The sequence below is a fragment of the Mauremys mutica genome, unplaced genomic scaffold (genome assembly GCF_020497125.1).
Source record: "Mauremys mutica isolate MM-2020 ecotype Southern unplaced genomic scaffold, ASM2049712v1 001259F_np12_obj, whole genome shotgun sequence".
NCBI lineage: Eukaryota > Metazoa > Chordata > Testudines > Geoemydidae > Mauremys > Mauremys mutica.
In genome coordinates, this window is record NW_025423147.1 from 1 (window position 1) to 23,952 (window position 23,952).

At 53.0% G+C, this 23,952-nt stretch overlaps 1 protein-coding gene across 1 annotated transcript; it reads right to left on the reverse strand.

The window, feature by feature from the left end:
- Positions 1 to 3,144: 3,144 nt before the first annotated feature.
- On the reverse strand, positions 3,145 to 19,291 carry LOC123357942 (tripartite motif-containing protein 10-like). The gene is made up of 7 exons (XM_045000814.1): positions 18,807 to 19,291; positions 16,629 to 16,724; positions 14,051 to 14,281; positions 13,984 to 13,985; positions 7,024 to 7,160; positions 5,105 to 5,137; positions 3,145 to 3,666 (listed from the first exon to the last, which is right to left on the reverse strand). Exons 1-7 carry the CDS (start codon positions 19,248 to 19,250, stop codon positions 3,146 to 3,148), a joined length of 1,464 nt encoding a protein of 487 aa, XP_044856749.1. The 5' UTR covers positions 19,251 to 19,291; the 3' UTR covers position 3,145.
- Between the last annotated feature and the right edge of the window lie 4,661 nt (positions 19,292 to 23,952).

Sequence of the window (23,952 nt, forward strand, 5' to 3'; positions counted from 1 at the left end):
AGGTCCAGTCGTCCCCCTCGAGGGGACCCACGAGACATGGGCTGCTATCAATGTGGCCAACCGCGGCCACGTATGGGCCCAGTGGCCCCAAGCTCCGGGACAAACTGAGCAGACCAGCCCCACACCGGGTCAACTTGGTAGAGACCCACCCGAGATGAGGGGCAGCGTTCGCAGGAAAAGGGGGCGGGCCGCGTACCCCCTGCGAAGGAGGGAGGGGGGCCCCTGGGTTGACCCCTCCGAGGGGCTGGATGCTCCCCGCCCTGAGTTTTGGGTTTACAGGGTGGGCACGGGACTACCCCTCCGGAGCGAGTGCCTTGTTCCCCTGGAGGTAGAACGGGAAGGAGGCCACTGGGTACTGGGATACGGGCGCAGAGGTGACGCTGGCCCGGCCGGAGGTGGTGGGCTCAGATCGGATGGTGCCCAACACCTACCTGACCCTGAGGGGTGTGATCGGGACCCCATTCAGGGTGCCTGTGGCGAGGGTACACCTAAAGTGGGGGGACAAGGAGAGCCCCAAGGACGTGGGGGTGCACCCACATTTGCCCACGGAGGTGTTAATGGGGGGGGACCTCGAGGACTGGCCAAGTAACACCCAGGGTACCCTGGCCGTGAACCATAGTCAGAGTCGACGCAGGGCTCTGCACCCTGACCCCGGGGAAAGTACTCTGGCCGAGACACTGGACCCTGACCCGGTGGGGAGGGAATGCCCAGGGACACGGCCCAGAGAGGCTGTGGCCCCAGACCCAGCCGGTGAGAGAGAGCAGATCCCCACCCCTGCCCCAGCGGCTGAGTACCAGGCCGTGGTGCGGGAAGACCCCTCCTTGCGGAGGATAAGGGACCTGGCCAACCTCGGGGGGGGGGACAGACCATGGGACGAGGTGGCCGGAAAAGGTTCCTGTGGGAGAAGGGGCTCCTGTACCGAGAATGGGCTCCCCCAGGGAAGATGGAGTCAGGGGGGATCAGGAGGCAGCTGGTGGTACCCCAGGAGTATCGCCACCAGCTGCTGTGCCAGGCCCATGACATTCCCCCCTCAGGGCACCAGGGTGCCTGGCGTACCCAGCAGCGGCTGCTACAGAACTATTACTGGCCTGGGGTCTTTGCCCATGTCCGGCAGCACTGCCGCTCCTGTGACTTCTGCCAGAGGGGGAGGAAGGCCCGGGACAGGGGGAAGATGGCTGTAAGACCCTTGCCCCACCCTGAGAAGCCTGTCCAGAGGGGGGCCAGGGTCAGAAGGGGGGCTCTGAACCGAGAGAGCCCGAATCACAGCCCCCCAGACTGGAACGTGGGGAGAAGGCCCCAGCCCCGCGTGCACCCCAGGGGTATTGGGGTGGGGAAAGGGCGTGGGCGGCATAAGGCTTCCCCCCTGCAAACTGCGAGTGCCCTCGAGACCCCCAACCTACAGGGGGGCAGGAAACTGGAATGACCTGGGGTAACTCCTCCCCCAGAACGGGGGGGACCCTGGGGCCTCTGTGGGAATGTAGGTGGGTTCGAACTTCCCCAGGTCACTGGCTGGAGTGACCCCGCTCAGTTCAGTCTCGAAGGGGGGAGAGGTGTGACGAAGTGGGACTGTTCGCACTGGGGGCTGGGTACAGTTCCTAAGTATCTAGCAGCAAATGCCTGACACTCTGTCTCCTAGCAACTGATGGCCCGGCCCCTCCCTGCAAAGGTGCATCTAAAGCTGTTGGAGACAAAGGGGTCAGGTGACCTCCTGGCCCGGGAAAGAGGCAGAGGAGAGAGGAGGGGCCGGAGGGGGGCTGAGCAGATGGGAGTGGGCTGGAGAACAGAGGGGAGGCAGGGAGATCCGGTTATCTGTGCCTGCAAGACCTGTGTTGGACTGTATTCCTGTCGTCTAAATAAACCTTCTGCTTTACTGGCTGGCTGAGAGTCCTGGTGAATCGGCAGGGAGCCCGGGGGTGCAGGGCCTGGCGCCCCCACACTCCGTGACACGGGGACGTCCCCGGGGCCAGGCCTGACCCCGCGCTGCGACTCCCGCCCCCGGTGCTGGGCTCCCGCCGGCCGGCGCCCGCCCCCCCGGGCTGGGCAGATACGGTGCAGCGGGTCTGGCTCGGCCCTGCCCGGGAGCAGCGCCCGGAGCGCGACCCTCCCCCGTGCGAGGACACCGGGCCTGGCTCCCACCCGCGGCGTGGGCAGCGGCACGTGACACGCGTGGCTCCAGCCTCTCCCCCCTCGGCTCCCGGCTTCTCCCACCGACTCAGCACTAAATAAAGCACTGTGAGGCTTTTCTTGCTGCAGCACCCGTGCCTTTTATTTACACACAGTTCCCACCACCAGCGATACTATTTACAAACACCCAGGTCTTCCTATCTCCTCTTTTACAGGGAGTCTCCCTTCAGCCTGGAGACTGCCCCTTCCCTGGCCATTCCCCCCCTTGCACTTGCTGCCAGCCAGCCTTTATAGCTCTTCTATTAGCAGGCCCACAGGTGCAGTGAGATCCAGAGGCCAGGCACCAGCCTTTCCCCAGCCCCAATCTAGTTCTCCTGATTGGGGCTGGCTGAGCAGGGGCTAATTAGGTGCCTCTGCACCAGCACCCTGCTACATGGCCTATTCTCAACAGTTGGCGAGACTCAAACGCTGGCCCCGAGGGCGCTTAGGAGCTCGTCAGTCCGAACCCCCCACCCAGTGTCTTGCTAACGCTGCTGGAAGAGCCGCTGGAGAGGAGCAGAGACTCCAGTCCTGGGCTCTGATTGGGGGAACCCTGGGGGGCCCGACGGGTCCCCAGCCTCTGTGCACCCCAAGCCAAGGGGCAGGACGTTGCCTGTGCAGCTGGGTCCTCCCTGCCCAGCTCTGCTTCCCCTGCGACACCTGCCCCTGGTCTCCTGGGAACCTCTCCCGCTGGGCACCTGGTTTGCCCTCTGGTCTGTCCCCTCCAGCCAAACCCCCAGCCCCTTCAGCCATGCCTGCTCCCCTGTTCCCCCCCCCAGTTGAGGGGTCTCTCCCACAGGGGGGCTCCCTCCTTCCTCAGTGGGAGACCCCCGGAGTTGGTCTCCCAGGAGCATAGAGAGCCAGCCTAGAGCCTCCCACAGACCTCCACAGCCATAGAGCTACGAGTAGAGTGTCACCCCCCTAAAGCCCTGTCTGTGCAAGGGGGGAGGCTGAGTCCTCCAGGCCATAGAGATAAGGAGGGCTAGAGGAGCCGCACACTCCCAACAGCACAGAGGAAGAACGGGCGGATTCTCTCCCCGGCGAAAGAGGCCGGCGGGAAAGTGACGATCGGGTCCCCGGTACCAGCATCGAAAAACGCCACCTGCCCCCGTTCATAGTCCAGATACACCCGGATCCTGCAGGGTGCCTGGCTCGGGGACAAGGGGATGCTCTGCCCGGAGGACGTGAGAGCCCAGTACTGATCCTCCCAGCACATCACAGCCCAGATCCCCTGCTCAGGGTTTGGGCTGATCCCTCCCTTCCTGCTCACAGACTCTCTGGCCACCCCCACATCACAGACTCCCCCGCTCCCCACCTCCACCTCCACCTCCCAGTAGTGTCGGCCCGAGGTGAATCCCTCACAGCCCAGCACACAGGACACAGTGTCAAAGCTCTCAGGGTTGTCGGGCAGGTCCTGCCGCGGGACTCCCCATCTTACACTTCTCCGATCCGCAGACACGATGAGTCGGGGATGGGCCGTGTCTGGATCCAGAGTCACGTTCGCTGCAGAGAGAGAATCAGAGCGTGAGGGGCAGAGCTCAGCCCTGGGGCAGGGTCTGATCGTGTCAGTGACAGAACCTGCCCCAGCTGGGGAGTGAACCAGGCAACCTCCCCCCTCCCGGATTTACCCAGCTCTGCACGGGGAGCAGCGCTGAGATCTCAGCCATGGGCCGGGGGGATTCACACCCTGACAGAGCCAGTTCAGGGACAGAGTGAAAGGATCCGCTCGGCTGAGCCAGGCCCCAGACCCAGAGTCTGAGTCTCAGTGATTCCATCCTTGTGCTGGGGGGGAAGACGAGGGGGGTCAGAGGGAGCTGGTTTTAAGCCACCTTTGTCCTTCCTTCAGTCTGCCTGGCCCCTCGCTCCAGGGGCCTCAGGGCTGTGAAGCAGAGAGCAGCCAGAGTGTGATGCCTCCTGTCTGTGCCCCCAGCAGAGCCGCCCCTGGGGAGGGCGAATTGGGGCGACCGCGCCGGGCCCTGCGCTTTGGGGGGCCCCGCGGGCTGGTGCGATTGGCTGGCGCAGTCGGTCCCAGAAGAGACTAATCCGTCACTTCCTCCCCACACCCCCCTAGGGCCGGCCCTGGCCCCCAGCCTGGCCCCAGACACTGCTACAATAACGGCTGGGGGCAGAGTTGCTGTGGAGCCTCTGTGCCAACTTCACATGGGCGGGGGGGGAGGAGGGGGCTCCCTGGCACCGGGGCTATTTTCTGGGGTCTGTTTCCAGGCACATCAAGGCCCCTTTGCTCTGACAGAGCAGCACAAAAGGGCCTGACAGTCAGGCCCTGGAACCTTTCCCCACCTGCCCCCACCTCTCCCCACAGATGTGATAAGAGACCCTGGCAGCACAGGCGGCTCCCAGCAGATCACAGGGCCCAGCAATCAGGACATTTTAAAGGATTCTGTTGTGGGTTTTAGCTCTGTCTCCTGATGTTTGAACTCCCCTGGACCCTCCCCAGGGTTACGCATGTGACAGTCAGTGCTGCCCACTCTCCCGCATGTCCTGGAGAAGGGGATATTGGCTCCTGCTGCAGGAGTTCTAACCCCCCATCTGCCCACTTGTGCATTTGCTAATACTAATAATATGGCCAGGGGATGTCATGTATGTGCATAAAGAGTTCTGAGAACGAGGTGAGATGTTCCTCTTTGACTTTCCAAAAGGCTCATTTTTAAACTCTTAGATCTCTGCGGAGATACACTGCTCGCCCCCTCGCCCGTACCCCGGCCCATCTGGGTAACCCAACCACTAGTTACAAATTCTAAATTCTAAGAGAGAAAAGAATCAACTGTTCTGTTTTTAGGAAAGATCTGGGCAGCCACCAGGAATATGTTGCTCAGCTCCTTTCAAATGCAAAATTGACACAAAACCTGAACTATGGTGCTGCCAATGAGCCCCCATAATTCATAGGAAAGTTTTCACTCCCCCTTTGACAGGAGAAATTTACCTTTGTCCAACCGCTGTCTAGATGACAGTGAGTCTAGAGGAAGAAATGGGTGAAAGACGAAATGTCAGGTTGTCATGTTTAGGGATATATTCACATTGTTAAAGTTCTAACACAAAAGCAAAATGAAAAGAAAACGAACTTTTTGAAGTTCTAGTGAAGGAGGTTAAGTGCAATTCAGACCAATACAAAACGTTACACACGTCACTAAAAATAACCCCAAACATTAAAAACTAAGGACATAACCTAAGGTTACATGACAGACCCAGAGATGTTTTACCAGCAATTACACACCTATGGCTGGCACATGACAGCTGACTTGGGCTCGCAGGGCTGGGGCACTGGGGCTGTTTCATTGCGGGGTAGATGCTGGGGCTTGGGCAGAGGCCTGGGCTGTGGGACCCTGTGACGGGAGAGGGTCGCAGAGCCAGGCTCCAGCCCGACCCCGAACCTCCTGAGCCGGAGTCAGCGGACACGGGCCAGTCACAGGTGTTTAATTGCTGTGTAGAGAAACCCTCTAAAACCAACACATCATTCACAGACAGACCAACACACAGACACTGTGTCACTGATTAGCATTCAATCATTAGTACTCAGTAAAACTGGCTCATCCTTCCTGGCAGCCCTGGAGGTCTCATTCTCTCCAGCTCAGGAGGATAAAAGGTGGAGAATCTCTAAAGCAGGGGTGGGGAACCTACCTCTGCGAAGAGCTGCAGGAACTAGGAACGCGGGGGGGTCCCATTTGCTGGCCCCGCACCCAGGACTCTGCCCCAGTACCCAGGTGTGGTCCCAGCCTCAGCTCCCTTACCCCATTGTGACAAAGTGGGACTGTTCGCACTGGGGGCTGGGTACAGTTCCTAAGTATCTAGCAGCAAATGCCTGACATTCTGTCTCCTAGCAACTGATGGCCCGGCCCCCCCCTGCAAAGGTGCATCTAAAGCTGTTGGAGACAAAGGGGTCAGGTGACCTCCTGGCCCGGGAAAGAGGCAGAGCAGAGAGGAGGGGCCGGAGGGGGGCTGGGCAGATTGGAGTGGGCTGGAGAACAGAGGGGAGGAAGGGAGACCGGGCTCTGATCCCAGGGGGGGGGCTGGGAGGCCCCCAAAATGGACCTAACCTGGGAGATCCGGTTATCTGTGCCTGCAAGACCTGTGTTGGACTGTATTCTTGTTGTCTAAATAAACCTTCTGCTTTACTGGCTGGCTGAGAGTCCTGGTGAATCGGCAGGGAGCCCGGGGGTGCAGGGCCTGGCGCCCCCACACTCCGTGACACCCATCCTGCCCCCTCCCCTCCCAGGGCCACGGTCCAGTCTTGGTCCCTGCTCTGGGGAGAGGGGGCACAGCCAGGGGTAGGGGGTGCCAGGTAAAATGTTTGGGGACCACTGGCTTTCAGCACCCCCACTTGTAAAAATTCTTCCATTACCACTGCCTCCGCACCCCCCACGGGGCTGGAGCCACGCACGCCAGCTCGGCTTGCTGCGGGGGAAGCCCCGAGCCTCCACACCCCCTCTTGGTCCCCCTGCGGGTGAGTGGTCAGCGACTGATTTTTAATGTGGGTCAATGGCCCGTGATAGAAAAAAGGTTCCCCAGCCCTGCTCTAAAGCAAGAGAGGGACTGTGGTGACACTGGAGGCCTTGCAGACAAACAATCCAAACAAACATACTCCAGAAACAGTGAATTCAGCAGGAAGCTCAAGCTCACGTTAATGTTCACAGCTGCTAGGAAAGGAAACCCCCAGGGGGTCCGAATGCAGCCCCCTACCCCAGTGTGTGCGTGCTGTACTGAGAGCTGGGTAGGGAATACATAGCTTCCAAATGATTAGCTGACTATCTCCATCCACAATCATTGTCCCCAAGAGATTTCCCCAGCTCTGTCAGTTATCAGTGTAACATAGGTGAGAAAATCCCCCAGGTGACTGGTTATTACCTGTGAATTCCTTCATTCTGGTCTCCAGAGATGCATTTCTTTGAGAAGATTCCCAGATTCTCCATTTCAGTTCAGAAGAAAAGGCCACTGGGTTCTGAAACTTCTCCCTCTCGCATCTGAAGAACAACCCAGTGTTACTCGGTGTGGAGTTAGTTCATATTTGTGTTTTACTAACATGTGTTTTATTCTAGTGAATGGCTGTAGCTCAGCAGACCCTGGAGGTTAAATTCTCTGTTGCCCCAGGAACAGGTCCAATCCCAGCTGTGACACTACAAGCTTCCCCTTCATTCTGGTGAGACCGATACTGGAAAACTGCATCCAGTTCTGGTGTCCCCATTTTAAAATGGACGTTGAAAAAGTGGAGACAGCACAGAGAAGACCCACAAATCTGATGTGAGGGCTGGTGAAAATGCCTTGTCCTGAGAGAACCCTGGCACTTGAGTGTGGGGTACAAATACCGATGTGACGCAGCAGGGACTGGGGAGTATAGACCTGGGAATGTTGCAGGGGAGTTTTACTAGGACTGTCTGCATTGGGGATGGGAGACTTTCCTTGAGGGAAGATACCTGGGCGCGTAACATGAGAGCCTAGGAGGTGGGTTGGGCCAGGTGACACCTTCTGCCCGGGAAACGGGCCAAGGGCTGTGTCCCTGCCAGCAGGTATATGGGATCTTGGGGAGCAATTACCACACGGGTGGGGTGCAAAATAAACTTTATTAAGCAAATGCAAAAAACAGGGAAAATTCAATAGTGAGGGGTATGGGGTTGTTAAGGTAGACAATTGGGGAGGGGTTTCTTTTTGGTGAACAGTAAGGGGGTTTCAATAGTGGCATACAACACAGTAGGATACAATACAGTGGGTAATCAGTTAACACTGAGGTATAAATGTAACAGGTAGCTAGCGATTTCTATGTAAAAAGGTGTGTCACAGCAGCATATAACCAACTAACAGTTATGGATAAAATGTGTTAAATAACAAACAATTTTAGGTAAAAATGTGTCACAGTGGTGTAAATGTAGAATGTGAGGGGTATCAGAGAGAAAAAAGTAACCAATGGGGTTTTGTGCTAGACTTCAGCAATACAATCGAGATTTGGCAGTAGGAGCACAGACACACAGAGAACAAGCAGGCTAGGAAGACACAGAGAACAAGCAGGCTATAAGTTTAAGCAGCAAGGAGAGTGTAACAAGGTAGAAGGACACAGAGAAGCTGGGGGGGTGCAGTGGGAAGACAGACTTAATTACAATTATACAGAACACATCAAAATCTTATCTATGATCTAACTTAACCAAGACTACACAAATTAAAACACAATGCAACAATTCTCTAAGCCTAACTTACAAAGTATAATGCTAAACTTAACTTAATGGGTGCACCTTATGCTAAGGATAGTTCAAGAGGGCTGAGTGGTGTGTGTCCAGGACACAGCTCCAAAGAAGGGGGGGGGGTGACTGCAGCAGTGGATACAGCTGAAAACAGTCCAAGGCAAAGCCCACAGGAGCAGAACTTAGCAGCAGCACAAACTTATTTTCAGTGGCAGAGTGTCACGGGGTTTAAGAGAGAGGTTTTAAAACACAGACCAAGGTTTAGCTTGAGTCTGTGTGCTGGGGAGACAGAGCCAGCAGCCAGGATGGGGGGGGGAGGGTTTGTAAGAGAGGTTTTAGGACACAGACCAAGTTTTAGCTTGAGTCTGTGTGCTGGGGAGACAGAGCCAGCAGCTAAAATAATAAAATAAAAGTATAGAAAGTTTCACAGAGGGATTCTTACCATCCCCCAAGGTAGCAGCAGAGGCAGAAACAGCAAGCACATCAGAAGGCTCGGTACAGTCTTGATAATCAGGAGATCTCTCAGGCAGCAATTCGTTCTTTGGGGGGGGGGTCAAAAACAGGGGTACGCTCAAAAATAAAACGAGAGCGGAGAAAGGACCCCCAGAACCCCTGGTTGATCAGACCAGGCAGCAATGCAAGAACCTTTCTGAAGTCTGTTCAAAAAATGTCTGTTTATAAAGGCAAACCCTGGCAGCTTCCCGCCAGTAACTCTGATTGGCTCCCCCTCTTACAGGTAGGAGAGAAGGCAGAGAAAAAAAAAAACTGCAGGCAGCCACCAAGACATGTTTGGACTAGTCCTGAGCCCAGAGGTATGACTCATGCCCAGGATCTTAAAAACACAATAGTCTTGCAGCTCTGGAAAGAGCCTACCCTACACCAAGCCCAGGTTTTAACAAGGTGATAACAGGACTAACCCTTTGAACAGGGCAGTGGTCCCACTTAGCATAAGTGGCCATCCCTTTGAGAAGGGCAATGGCTTTTGTTAAACAACTTAAGGGGCCCTCCCTTTGAGAAGGGCAGAGGCCCTGGTAAACAACTTAACAGCCAGGGAGGGGCGGCCACAGAGGAGAACAAGAACAAAATGGAGTAAGGGGACAGCTTTAAGAAACAAAATGGAGCTGTAACAGACAGGCTGGAGGAGGAGCTGGGGGGAGGCTGGGAGAGACGGCGGGAGCGGGGTTCAGTTTAGAGCAGGCTGAGGAAATGGAGGGAGCCCCAGGACTGGGGTCTAAGCTCCCAGCCCCACAGAAGGACTTGACTGAGGGGTCCTGGTTGTACCTTCAAGCTCTGTTTGGGGCTCTGTTCCTGTCGCCCAATAAACCTTCTGTTTTACTGGCTGGGTGAGAGTCATGGGGAATCACAGGAAGTGGGGGGTTCAGGGCCCTGACTCCCCCTCACTCCGGGACAACTGTCATGGGGAGAAGAGACTTGGCACAAAAGGGCTCCTCAGTTTAGCAAACGAAGGCTGAACAAGGACCAGTTGCTGGAAGCTGAAGCCAGAGAAATGCCCATGGGAATCAGACAGACATTGTTAGCAGTGCGGGTGCATTAACCATTGGCAGAAACTGCCCAGGGAAGTGGTGGATTCTCTATCTCCTGACAGGGCACCAGAATAGGGGGGCCGTGGCCCCATCACTTTTAAAGGTGGGCGAGCTCTGCTCTCTGCCTTGGTACCTGCCTGAAAGGTGTGTGATGCGGGAGGGGGCGGAGAGGAGTGAGCAGGGGGCAGGGTTTCAGGGAAGAGGCAGAGCAGGGGTGGGGCCGAGGTTTGGGCACCACTGCCCCCCCACTTCTAAGCAGCCTCAGGTGTTACTGTCTGTTGATGTCGGTAAATCAGGACTGACTGGCTTTCTGGAAGGTGCTTTAGTCAACACACGTCAGGATTTAGTCAAATAGAAATTATTGGGCTGAACACAGGAATAACTGGGTGAAGTTTAAGGACCTGACACACATCAGCACCGACTCTGTGGGGGCTCCGGGGCTGGAGCACCCGTGGAACAAAAATAGTGGGTGCTCAGCACCCAGCAGAAGCCTCACAGATCAGCTTCCACCGCTCCCCCCTGCCCCAGCTTTACACTAGTTGCCTTTCAGCTGCACTGAACGTCCCCTCGTTCTTGTATTGTGAGTGGAGCAAAGAGTCCTGTGGCACCTGATAGACTAACAGACGTATTGGAGCATGAGCTTTCGTGGGTGAATCCCCACTTTGTCCTGCTCCAATATGTCTGTTAGTCTACAAGGTGCCAGAGGACTCTCTGCTGCTTTTACAGATCCAGCCTAACACGGCTCCCCCGCTGATATTGTGAGGGTGGGAAGCAGGATCCCCTGACATATCCCGTACCCCACTGAAAGGAGATAATTAGTGACAATCCTTGGGGTGATGTAGATGCCCATCGTACCAGGACCTGGAGTGAGACCCACTATCCCATTTCAAAGATAATGTATGTTCTTATCTAGTTCTTTGGATACATACGATGGTCAGTCCACTAGCTCCGGGGTTCTCAGCTTACAAAGGCCAGTGTGTGTCCCCCCCGCACTGAGGGACAGCAAACGACTGAATGAACCGGCACTGCCCAGGGAGCCGGGAGCACTGGGAGTCGGTGCAGTTCTGGGGGGCAGGGCTGGAACTGGGGGGAACTGGCTGGCACCTTCTATTGCTGGTTCGTCAATGTCTGGGGGATGAGCCATGTAACACGGCCGGGCGGGTCCCTGCCCACAGGTGTCTGTGTCAGCGCAGGGCCTGTCAGGCTTGTAGCTCGACATCAGCATCATGGGGCGAGAGGCAGCCCAGGTTGGGAATCTGGAGGGCTCAGCAGTGCCACAGTCCAGGCTGCACCCCGGGACCCCGTCGCACTGATGTAAATCTCCCTTGTGGCAAATTAAACCGTTTCCTCCTTGTTCGGCCTCAGGGGACATGAAGAACAACTGGTCACCGCTCGCTGCAGAACAGCCTCAGACAGATCTGAAGACTGTTATCAGGCACTGACTCAGTCTTCTCTTCTCTAGATTGAACACACCCATTTATTTCAACCTTCCTCACAGCTCGTCCATTCTAAACCTCCGACCACTTCTGTTGCTCTGCTCTGAACTCTCCCCAATTTGTCCACATCCTTCTCACAGTGCAGTGCCCAGAACTGGACACAGGATTCCAGCTGAGGTCTCCCCGTGGCAAGAAGGGGGGAACAACGTCCTCCTGTGTCTTACACTGACACTCCTGTTAGTACACCTGTGCTGGGTGTTCACACCATATCAGCCCCCGGAAAGGGTGAAGGAAGCAGAGAACGAGGCAATTGGGGAGACAGGCCACACATGGGGGGTTCAGGCCAGAGCAGTAACCCCTGGTTGGAGGAGGAACCTCAGCTGAGCAGGTGGGGGCTGGGCTAGTGCAAAGCCAGGAAGGTGGCAGCAGAAATGGCTGCAGTGAGGAGTCTGCAGCCCCCCTGTGCACTCGAAAGGGCAGGAGGGACCCAGGCAGAGAACAGCCTGCTGGGAGCCGGGCCCTGGGGGAGGGAGTGTTAGACTCACAGGGCCAGAGGGGGCTGCCAGGGTCACCTGGTCTAACCCCCGTCAGAGAGCAGGGGGGAGACGAAGGCCTGTGGGAGGGGAGCGGGGAGCAGCCCAGGGAGGGAGCAGACGTTGCCTGCATGTGGCAGGGTCCCTGGGCTGGACCCTGGAGCAGTGGGCGGCTCGAGTTCCCCACCCAGCCCCGGCTGGAGCGGCATTGCCTGGGCAGTGGGGCCAGCGAGACTCTGCCCCCCAGCAGGGGAACCATTCAGTGACCTGGCTGGGGGCTGAGTCACGCAGAGGAAGCTGCAGCTCCTGGGGGGAGAGATGAGGCTGCAGCGTGAGAGAGAGACAACGCGGAGAGAGACGCAAGGGGAGGGGTTGGCCCTGGAAGAGCTAATCCCCAGAGCAGCCAGGAGGGGGCAGCACCTGCGGTGAATACAGCAACCTGGGACAGCATCCCACAATGAAAAACTCATTCTCCATCCCCAGTCCCCTGAAGTCTCCGTTCCACCAGCCACACTACAAGTGTGGGGTACAGAGTAACACAGGGCCAATCACCATCCTACATCCCAGGATCAATGCAGGACACCTGAGGAGTGAAGAATGCTGCCCACAGCAGATACTGGTCGCAACAGAGAATCAGACCCTAGATATCAGCTAGAGACATCCAGGATGCTACTTTTTATTTCTCACCTTCTTTCTTATTTGCTAGAAAGAGGCATTTTTTGAAAAATAAAATCATCAGAAGGCTTTTGGAATTCTAACACCTACTTACACGCTCAGGCTACCATAAGTAACAAACAGTTTCCCTGTCTAACTTCAGTTCTGGCAGAGAAAATCACCACAGCCTCAGACCTCATGTGTCAATTTTAAGGCCAATATTTTCCTTTTGCGCAGTATGTAGGAAGAGTGGCAAAATTAGGCTTTATATTGAAACTCAGCTTCAATCTTAGCTATTTCCATAATTAAAGACTGGTTCCATCTTTGATCTTTTGGAGTTAGCGTTTGGAACACAGAAAATGCCAGACTGGCTCAGACTTTAGGTCCATCTGGTCAGTATTCAGTCTCCAAAGGTGGACAGTGCCAGATGCTTTAGAGGAAGGTGTCAGAGAATCTGCCTCCCACATTCTCATCCTTCTCTCTAACAGTTAGTGCCTGGCAGAAGCAATGAAGCATGAGGTTTAATATCACTCTGCATATTGTGTTATCCATATAAATATCTGATCACTTTTTGAGTTTTGCTAAATGCTTGGTCTCAAAGACATCCGGTGGCAAGGAGTTCCACAGTCTAATTACATGATATGTGACAAAGCGATCATTGCATCAGTTCTGAATTTGCCACCTTCTGATTTTATTGAATGTCCCTTTGTTCTGGCATTATGAAACAGGGAGAACAGAATTCTGAGTTTGCCATTTTTGGAGGAGCCTTCTCCCACTAGAATTCAAACTAAGAAATGTTTTCATTTAGGACTTGATCCTATGCCTGTTGTACCCCAGAAGTATATTTCCATTGACTTTACTGGGCATTTTCACAAGCCCTTAAAGAAAAATAATATATAATTTCATGAATGTAGTTATGGGGCTGAAAATGTCTCCTGATGGCTTAAAACAAGCCCAGGCAAAACTCTCCTGGAGCAGAGAGGCAGTTCACACCTCATCAGGGCATGGATGGGACAAGCCCGGCCCAGCCTCACAGGAACAAAGGACACTGGCCTAGGCAGCAACAAAGGATCTTTTGGACTTAGGAGTGACTCACCCCCCTTCCCGTGGTCGGTTTGGGACTGTGATGAGGCAATGGTGATCTGATTCTGAAGGGGCAGGGGGAAAAGCCAAGAGGGAAGAAAGAACATGATAAAAGAGAGAGATGTTTGCCAGGCTCTTTCACTTCCATTTACAGACATCACCCCCAATCGACTGAAGCGCTGATCAAAGGGGAGAGGCTGGCTGAAGACCAACCAGCCAGCCTGTGGTGAGAAGCATCTAAGTTTGTAAGGGCATTGGAAGTGTGTGAACAGCCCAGCGGTGGGGGTTCTCACAGCGGAGCAGGGTAAGGCTGGATCCCAGAGTCGAGGACCGGAGTGACCTAGCAGATCACCAGTCCAGATAACACCAGGGGAATGTCACACACTCCTACACTGCAAAAGTGAAGGCTTAGGAGACTTTCCTGCCCTGGGGTGTTTCTAACACTGTCTCACCTGCAGGAATTCACTTGCTGGCAGCTGGCACTTCTGTTCCATCTCACTGATCAGGGAACTGAAAGAGGATAGTTCCTCAGATAGTTTGGCAACATACTCATCCCTCCTCTTTTCAATTTCCTTATTCAGCTCTTCCAGATGGGCCAGCAGGAGTCGCTCTTGTTCTTCCAGAAACTGGTGCAGTTCCTGAAATTCTAACACAATCTTTTCCCTCTCAGTTTTTAGCTGTTTCTGAAATGAAGAGATAGAAACAGACAAAGCACAGGTCAAGGACAGGAACACGGAGTGAGTTATGGGACACTTTGTAAAGCCTCATGTACGCACATGGGAGCATGTCATTGCAACCCTGTAGAATTTAACTCTTGATATTTTATGGAGAACGTACTCTGTGCTCAGTAGACAGATGATTTTCCAATGAATTCTGAAGAACCCTAACTGGTGGTTAGAATATGAATCTATCTTGCATTATTAGGATATTCTGATATCAGTGGTGTCTAGAAAACCAGACCCTTCAAATAACAGGAAGGACAGCAGGTGTGGGATCCAGAACGGGACAGGCAAGGATTACTTCTGCAGAGCAAACAGTAGAACCCAACTCGGAAGCGCTTGACTTGAACTGGGGAAGAGATTTTCCCCACAAAATACACCTAAATGAATAGGGCCATGTTTCTAAAACTGGCTTCAAAATCAGAGCCCCAACAATTGCTCTGATGAGTTTTGAATGCACAGTTTAGCATACAAACATTTGGTCACATCATAAATCTCCAATTTTAACCCACACAGGGATTCTGAGCACAAACTGGGTGTCTGGCAAGACACCTGTTTACAGGTTCAGATCTGAGTTTGCAGGGCACTTAGAAATGTGCATGTGAACTGGACAGAAGCCCACCAAGTCGTGCTCTTTCTGGAGCTCTCTAGCGCCCGGTACCCCAGAAGCAAGAAACTTACATCATATCTAGAACCCAGATCTTCTTCACGGCAACGTCCAGCAGTGATATCGCTAGGGCCTGTTCCAAAGCACCACAATCAACAGGAGTCTTTCCAATGACTTCAGTGGGGTTTGGTCAGGTGTTAAGTGACCAGCCTTCTCCGGGGCAGCAGATTTCTATAGAGACTCCCCGCACTATTCTGTTGTGGTTATTGTTCGAGGGTTTCCCTTAACCCTCCCCTGGTTCTTGTCTCGCAGACAGAAAGCAGGAGACCAAAAAGTCCAAAGTGCAGGAAATGTGACGTATACTGGGGTTAGTTCCAATCAAGCATATCCAGAGCTCCACACGCCAGCAGCGCCTTTACCCCGGGTTCCCCTTCCTGGCTCTGACGCCGCAGAGCCTTGCCTGTGTCCCCGTTCCCCATTCCTCCTTCTTAGCAGGTCCACATATACCTGCAGTGCGCACCCCTAGTCACACCCCTTACAACGTATGGTCCTGTTCCGTTTTGGAGGGTCGGGAGTCTGGGGTCCTCATCTAACTTCTTCTGTTCCCCACGGGAGGGATGAGGAGTAAGGTTGTGCTTGACCTTGGCTTGAGAGAGGAGCCAGGCAGCCTTCCAGTGTGTGTCCTCATATGTTACACTCCCACCTACCCTGTAACACTATCTGTTCCCATTATACTAACAAACCCAGCCAGCCAGGCAGAAGCCACACACCGTGTCTTTGTCCTTTGTCCTTCACACACATTAGTAAGGATGTCAGAGCATCAAAAGTCAAACCCAAAATTCTATCTCAGGTTCACAAACAGGCTTATATGCCAACAGTTCTGTCTGTTGAAAGTAAAGCCAAAAACTGGGGGAGGAATTTGCAAAAATTTTTGAAATGTCAAAGTTGTTTCCATTTTTCAGTGTTCAAAATGGGACAACTGTTAATTTGTTTGTGAAATATCATGAAATAAATTGAAAAAAAAATCACATTTCTGTTTCCCCTTTTTTCTAAAATGTAATAAAATAATGTCCATTTCCACCATCACCCCATTGTTTCCTTTTATTCCATTCTCTCTGGAACTCTTCAAAAGTTCTCCCATTTTAGAAAAATTGGCAAAAAGAAAAGGGAAAAACTAGGAGAAAAAACTTGGAAATTATTCATGTTATTGTATCAGTGGCAAAAAGGAAGAAATGGGGGAAAAAAAGGGATAAAAAACATTTGAAATAATTTCAGCTTTTTAAAACCAAAATGAAAACTTCAATTTGAAATGAAAATAAACATTTTGTTCATTCTGAAATTTCCTGTCAAAAAACTGATTTTTATTTATTTACTAAATCCCATTTTGCTACAGGACATGTTTGTGGTTGGTAAATTTCGACGAGCTCTAGCTGAAAGACTAAAGGAGAAACTACTGTTAGCTAAAGAAATTAAATTCACATTATCAATGGAAATATTTGGATTATTAAACCTCTTTCCTTAATGCTCCATTTTCCTGTTTACACTCAATTAAAGCAGAACAGTTTTTCTTTACAATGAGAATAAATAAGCAATAATCTTCCATGGAAGGGAAGATGTTGCTCATTGTTCTTCTTCCGTTAGACTAAGCAGAGTATCAATAACGTCCCAGTGCACATTTTGCCTCTGAGTAAGAACGGCACCTACCAGTAGTTCCTGGCTTGTATTTTCCCCACTCGATTTATACGACAGAATCTCGTCTCTCTCTTTTTTCAAACTCTCCAAATGTCTCTGAATTTGTTCCTAACAAAAGAAAAACTGGTTTAGTTTCGGATGTTTTTGGAGGGTTTTTTTCCCCATTTATTTACATTTTCAAGAATATTAAATACATAATAAAATGGGTGAGTGCTCTAACCACATGACTATACAGCTCTGGGAGTTAAACCAGCTCTCCAAGACAGCAGCAGGAAAAGCACTGCCGTGTGTTCACACTGTCAGCTGCAAACGCAGTGCGTGGCCACATTTGCAGCTCTTGCAACGCCACAGAGAGCAGTGCATTGTGGTAGCGATCCCAGAGTGCAAGTGGCTGCAGCGTGCTTTTCAAATGGGGGGGGGGAGTGGAGTGTGACAGGGAGTGCATTGTGTGTATGTGGGGGGAGAGACTGTGCGTTTGGGGGCAGAGTGTGTGACTGCCATAAGCGCGAGCTCCGTGGTTCCCAGAGAAAAGGGAAAAGCACCAATGGGAGCTGCCAGAGCCGCAGAGCGGGACTTGCAGGTGCCGGCAGCGTGCAGAAAGCCCCCCTGACCCGACCTGACCCGTTCCCAGCCCGCAGGACTAGGAGGGAGGCTGCTGTGGACCGTGGGGTTCCCAGGAAATGTTCCTGACCATCGCCGTCCAGCTGGCTTGGCAGGAAACCTTCGTGGCGCTGACCCCTACGGCCAATGACCTGAACCTGGGAGTTGCAAGTTGCAGTCACTCGGGGTTCCCTTCCCCTCACGTTACCTAAGGTTACCATACGTCCGTATTTTCCCAGACAGTTTTAGATATTTAAAAATTCCCCCCAACGGCAATTTAAGGACTAAAAAGACGGAGATGTCTGGGAAGATACAGATGTTTGGTCACCCTACAAGAGTGGCCACTTGGCTTCAGGGGATTACGGGATGTTTCCGGAGGCCAATCACAGCGCAGTAATGCAACATGTCGTCCACACTGACACCCAGCCGGGGCGCAGCAAGCTCTATGCTTCTCATGGAGGTGGATTACCAGGCGTGCTCCAGCCACAGAGTCCAGGTGCTCTAAGTGCCTGCCAGTGTGGACGTGTCGAGAGTTAGTGCACCCGGGGCTGATTTAATGCGCTCTAACTTGCAAATGTAGCCAAGGCCTAAGTATTTATCCTCAGTGGAACAGATTCAGCAGGAGAGATGGAGGGAGCCCCACCTCAGACTATCCCATAGAGAGGTGGCAGGTCCCTGTTCCAATCCCTTCTCCTCACCAGGTAGAAGAGGGACTTGAACCTGTGGTCTCCCATGTCCCAGGTGAGTGCTCTAAACACTGGGCTAAAAATGATGAGGGAAACTTTCTGTGTGAACTCATCTGAGGGGTCTCAGGCCACCTACCAGGCCAGGCCCCACACAGGAGTTAGGTGGCCTAACACTGATCTTCCCTGGGGCTCAGGTGGGAGACGGGCATCGGGATGCAGTGCGCATGGGCAGAAGCAGAAACACAGGTGCTGAGGGAACTAGTTACTGAAAACACAGACGCCGAGGGAGTTTAGGCACCGACAGGGCTCAGCAGGAGTTTTGTGAATTGCAGTGGAGGCTCCAACTGGGGTTTAGGCACCTAAGTAAATACTGTGAATCTAGGCCTCCCGGACAGGGAAACTGAGCTAAGGACGGGCTGGACGGAGGCTTCACTTCCTCACTGCACAGGTGTTCACACTCCACTCATGCTCGCTGCGACTTTTCTGAGCAGTCTCACAGAACCACATTCTCATCCACGGCATGTTTTGATATATCACCGGCCTTGGCATTTCTAAGTGGGCGTGAGAAATAATTCCCCCCCCCTCCGCCTACACATAACCAATTCCTGACCCCTTCCCTCCCCACACACACACACCCCGGGGGCTTTGCTGATATAATTATTTTGTTTAAAAAAAAAAATCCCACCCCTCTCCAACACAGATCTGTACAAAAACTGTATGTAGAGCAGGCCTTAAAAACAACATTCTTCCTGTATAAAATCTCTTCTGCTTTTCTACCGTGTAATTTTCTGAAGCTAGTTTTATGACGTTGCTGGTTTTATATTTCTCAGGTGGCTCTGTTCTGATTGTTACAGCATGTCTGGGCTGGGATATATCCCAAATGAAAAAAATGACTAATTCTTACCTTGTAATGTAGAGCAGCTTCCTCAACAGGAAGCAGGGAGTGGTCCTTGTTGCTGTGGGACTCTCTGAAGACCAGACAGATCAGGGTTTGATCCACTTCACAGAAGAGTTTCAAAAGCTCTTCATGTTTTTCACACACTTTCTTCCCCCTTGGCTCTGGGATATTTTTGGCTATTTCAATGACATTCCTCAGCTCCCGGTTAGCCTGGAACTCCCCTTCCCGGAAGGCTTCTCTGCACTGAGGGCAGAGATACCAGGGGGAGGTTTCGGACTCCGTGCAGTACTGAGTGATGCAGGATCGGCAGAAATTGTGCCCACACTTGATGAGAATCACCGGATCGTTAAAAGAAGCCAGGCAAATGGAACAGATAACAGACTCTTGAAGATGTTTTACCTGGCTTCTTGCGGCCATGGCACCTACGAGAAATAAGAAAGTAAGTTTCATTTTCACTTTCCTCAGCAATGTGTCTATCCCCGACTGAAGCTGGCCTCCGCCCTTCCTGCAGCAGCCTGCTGAACTGTTGTGAATGTGTTTGCTGGACCCTGGGATCCTTCAGTTGTGGAAAGGAGAAAATATAAGGAGATAGGAGAGAGAGATATAAACTAATGACTATATTGAACTCCTACATTTGTACAGATTAGACTTTAAACAAATATTGTCCCCTGCTGTCATAAACAGGATTAAGTAAATCAAGTCACTGAAGAGATACAAGTATCAAGGGGTAGCCGTGTTAGTCTGTATCCACAAAAACAACGAGGAGTCCGGTGGCACCTTAAAGACTAACGATTTATTTGGGCATAAGCTTTCTGAAGTAGTGAGTTTTTTACCCATGAAAGCCTATGCCCAAATAAATCTGTTAGTCTTTAAGGTGCCACCGGACTCCTTCTTGAAGAGATACAAGCATTTTCTAAATAAAAGAGCCAGTCATAAAATCCCTCTTTCCATGCCCCCAAAAACTTTATAGAGGCCAACAGGATTGGCAGAATTATTTTCAAAATATGCCATTATACTTTCCTTCAGCCATCATAGTTAGAAATTATTTTTTAAGTTTCAAAACAGGATCTGATGTGAATTAGAAATAGATCAGAGTTGCAATGTTAGTTTGATTGGGACTGGAATTTTGCCAACGTTCTGGTGTTCTCAGTCTAATCAGATCCATTTCTAATTCAAATAACAGATGTAATTTTATTATTACTGTATGTTGCAACATTTTAAAACTTCCTACGAATTATCTAAACAATTAAATTAAAAATCCAGAATGATAGAGTGCCATGTTCAATCCACTTTTTAATTTATTTGAAACATTCAACTGGGACTGTACAGCTTCCTCCCCCTAAACACTGAGGAGGTCCAACACCTCGCCATTGCTCCATACTGAGGATCGCCTGGCACGTGGAGGCATGGTCACCTGGAAAGATTCCCTGAGAGCACTCCACGCCTGGCTGAGCAAACAGGAAGGGGATTTTCAAAATTCCCAGAGAATTTAAAGGGTGGGTCTGATGGTTGGTCACCCGAGGGCAGGGCAGTAGAGTTCAAAGTGATGACCAGAGTGGCTAGAACAGGGATTGTGGGACACTTCTGGAGGCCGATCAGAGCGCATTAACAGACCAGGGCGTCCACACTGGCTCTGTGGCGCTCCAGCGGGGGCGCATCAAACGTTATTACACTCACCGAGGTGGAGAACCAGGAGCGCTCTAGCCGCGGAGTCAGAGCGCTCTACGTGCCTTGCCGGTGTGGCCGTGTTGTGAGTTAGAAAGCATCCTGGAGCACCAAGCGGACTCGATGCAGGCGCTCGTAGCCATGCAGACGGAGCAGTACCACGCCCGCTGCAGCCCTTGTCTCACAACACTTTCCCTTGTGCCCCCATGTCACCGCCAACCCACTTTCCCCAACATCCTGGTTCTTATCGCCACCAGCTGCCTCCCACACCTGTAGCTTCACCACCCAGCCCTGAAAACTACGACCCTTACCCACTGCACTCACCCCCCATCACCATGCAGTACAGCCAGCCTGAAGTGCAGCACTCATTGCACAGCACTCCAGACAGGAAGGCCGAGTAGGAGAATAGGACATACACAAATGTGTGATTGTGCCATTCCCCACCCCCTTGCCCTTTCCGTTTCCCAAGCAGTTGTGTTTCTTTTCAATAAATGGATTTTTTGGCTTTGAAAACATTATTATTGCATAAAGTAAAAGATACCTTAGCCCAGGAAAGCAACAGGCACTGCAAATCAGCTTAGCAAACACAGATTCCTACTAACATTGGAACCACTGCACTTCACTCCCGTGCAGGGCACCAAACGTCACTGGTGGCTTTCAGCCTCAAATTGCTCCCTCAAGGCATCCCTAATCTTGGCAGTCCCGCGCTGGGCCCCTCTAATAGCCCTGCTCTCTGGCTGTGCAAATTCAGCCTCCAGGTGTTGAATCTCCGAGTTCCATGCCTGAGTGAATCTTTCCCCCTTCCCTTCACAAATGATATGGAGGGTACAGCACGCAGATATAACCGTGGGGATGTTGTCATCGGCCAGGTCCAGCTTCCCATACAGAGAGCGCCAGCGGCCCTTTAAACGGCCAAAAGCACACTCCACAGTCATTCTGCACCTGCTCAGCCAGTTGTTGAACTGCTCCTTGCTTCTGTCAAGGCTCCCTATGTAGGGTTTCATGAGCCACGGCATTAAAGGGTAAGCAGGGTCTCCAAGGATCACAATGGGCATTTCGACTTCCCCTACGGTGATCTTCTGGACTGGGAAAAAAGTCCAGCTTGCAGCTTCCTGAAAAGGCCAGTGTTCTGAAAGATGTGTGCGTCATGAACCTTTCCGGGCCAGCCTGCGTTAATGTCAATGAAACACCCACGGTGATCCACAAGCGCCTGGAGAACCATAGAGAAATACCCCTTCTGATTAACATACTCAGGCTAGTTGGGCTGGTGCCAGAAGTGGAATATGCGTCCCATCTATCGCCCCTCTGCAGTTAGGGAAACCCATTTGTGCAAAGCCAGCTACAATGTCATTCACGTTACTCAGAGTCCCGGTTCGTCCGAGCAGGATGCGATTAATGGCCCTGCAAACTTGCATCAACACGATTGCAACGGTTGATTTTCCTACTCCAAACTGATTAGCGACCAATCGGTAGCTGTCTGGAGTTGCCAGCTTCCTGATTGCAATAGACACCCGCTGTTGGAGACAAAGGGGTCAGGTGACCTCCTGGCCCGGGAAAGAGGCAGAGGAGAGAGGAGGGGCCGGAGGGGGGCTGAGCAGATGGGAGTGGGCTGGAGAACAGAGGGGAGGCAGGGAGATCCGGTTATCTGTGCCTGCAAGACCTGTGTTGGACTGTATTCCTGTCGTCTAAATAAACCTTCTGCTTTACTGGCTGGCTGAGAGTCCTGGTGAATCGGCAGGGAGCCCGGGGGTGCAGGGCCTGGCGCCCCCACACTCCGTGACACGGGGACGTCCCCGGGGCCAGGCCTGACCCCGCGCTGCGACTCCCGTCCCCGGTGCTGGGCTCCCGCCGGCCGGCGCCCGCCCCCCCGGGCTGGGCAGATCCGGTGCAGCGGGTCTGGCTCGGCCCTGCCCGGGAGCGGCGCCCGGAGCGCGACCCTCCCCCGTGCGGGGACACCGGGCCTGGCTCCCACCCGCGGCGTGGGCAGCGGCACGTGACACGCGTGGCTCCAGCCTCTCCGCCCTCGGCTCCCGGCTTCTCCCACCGACTCAGCACTAAATAAAGCACTGTGAGGCTTTTCTTGCTGCAGCACCCGTGCCTTTTATTTACACACAGTTCCCACCACCAGCGATACTATTTACAAACACCCAGGTCTTCCTATCTCCTCTTTTACAGGGAGTCTCCCTTCAGCCTGGAGACTGCCCCTTCCCTGGCCATTCCCCCCCTTGCACTTGCTGCCAGCCAGCCTTTATAGCTCTTCTATTAGCAGGCCCACAGGTGCAGCGAGATCCAGAGGCCAGGCACCAGCCTTTCCCCAGCCCCAATCTAGTTCTCCTGATTGGGGCTGGCTGAGCAGGGGCTAATTAGGTGCCTCTGCACCAGCACCCTGCTACATGGCCTATTCTCAACAGTTGGCGAGACTCAAACGCTGGCCCCGAGGGCGCTTAGGAGCTCGTCAGTCCGAACCCCCCACCCAGTGTCTTGCTAACGCTGCTGGAAGAGCCGCTGGAGGGGAGCAGAGACTCCAGTCCTGGGCTCTGATTGGGGGAACCCTGGGGGGCCCGACGGGTCCCCAGCCTCTGTGCACCCCAAGCCAAGGGGCAGGACGTTGCCTGTGCAGCTGGGTCCTCCCTGCCCAGCTCTGCTTCCCCTGAGACACCTGCCCCTGGTCTCCTGGGAACCTCTCCCGCCCGGCACCTGGTTTGCCCTCTGGTCCCTATATTTTACAGGGAGTTTCGCAAGGGAGTTCTCCAGGTGAAGGAGGAGCTAATACAGCATCTGTGGGGTAAGTGACTGTCTGTAGTGTGTGTTTGTTTGTGTTTGGGGGTTACTTGCTGTGTGCTGAGCTTGTGTTTGTCAGTCTGTTTGTTTGTTTGGTTGTTTGAGGGACCGTGTGCTCTGGCTGGCAGTTGGAGGCAGGTTTGAAAGCTCGAAGCCTCTGGTAATTGGCTGAGCCTTAATCAGTGGGCGGGGCATTCACTCAGGCCAGTGCTTTATAAAGCCGCGCACAAGCGACCAGGGGCTGCTAACAGGGAGTTTCGCAAGGGAGTTGGGAAGGGAGTGGGAGCCCCTCGCCAGCCCTAACCCCTTCCCCGTGGCCCCCCCCTAAAATCCTAAAACCTATATACCAAACTACATTCTAAAACTACTTTCCGTAAACCACCCTTTCACTAACTAGGAGACAATGCAGGCAGAAGCCCAGCAGCAGAGTGGGGGCTATCCTGTTTATTGCACTGACTGTCGCATGTATGATTACCTGCCCTGTGGGCGGGTGGCGTATGTGTGCAGTCGGTGCAAGGAGCTCCTGGCCCTCAGAGACCATGTACGGACTTTGGAGGCCAGGGTGGCGGAACTGGAGGAGCTGAGAGAGGCAGAGAGGTATGTTGATGAGGCTTTCCGGGACACTGTAGAATTGTCCCACCTCCGCTTAGACAGCTCCTGTGCTGTTGAGGAGGAAGAAGGGCCCAGGGAAGTAGAGCAGTCAATG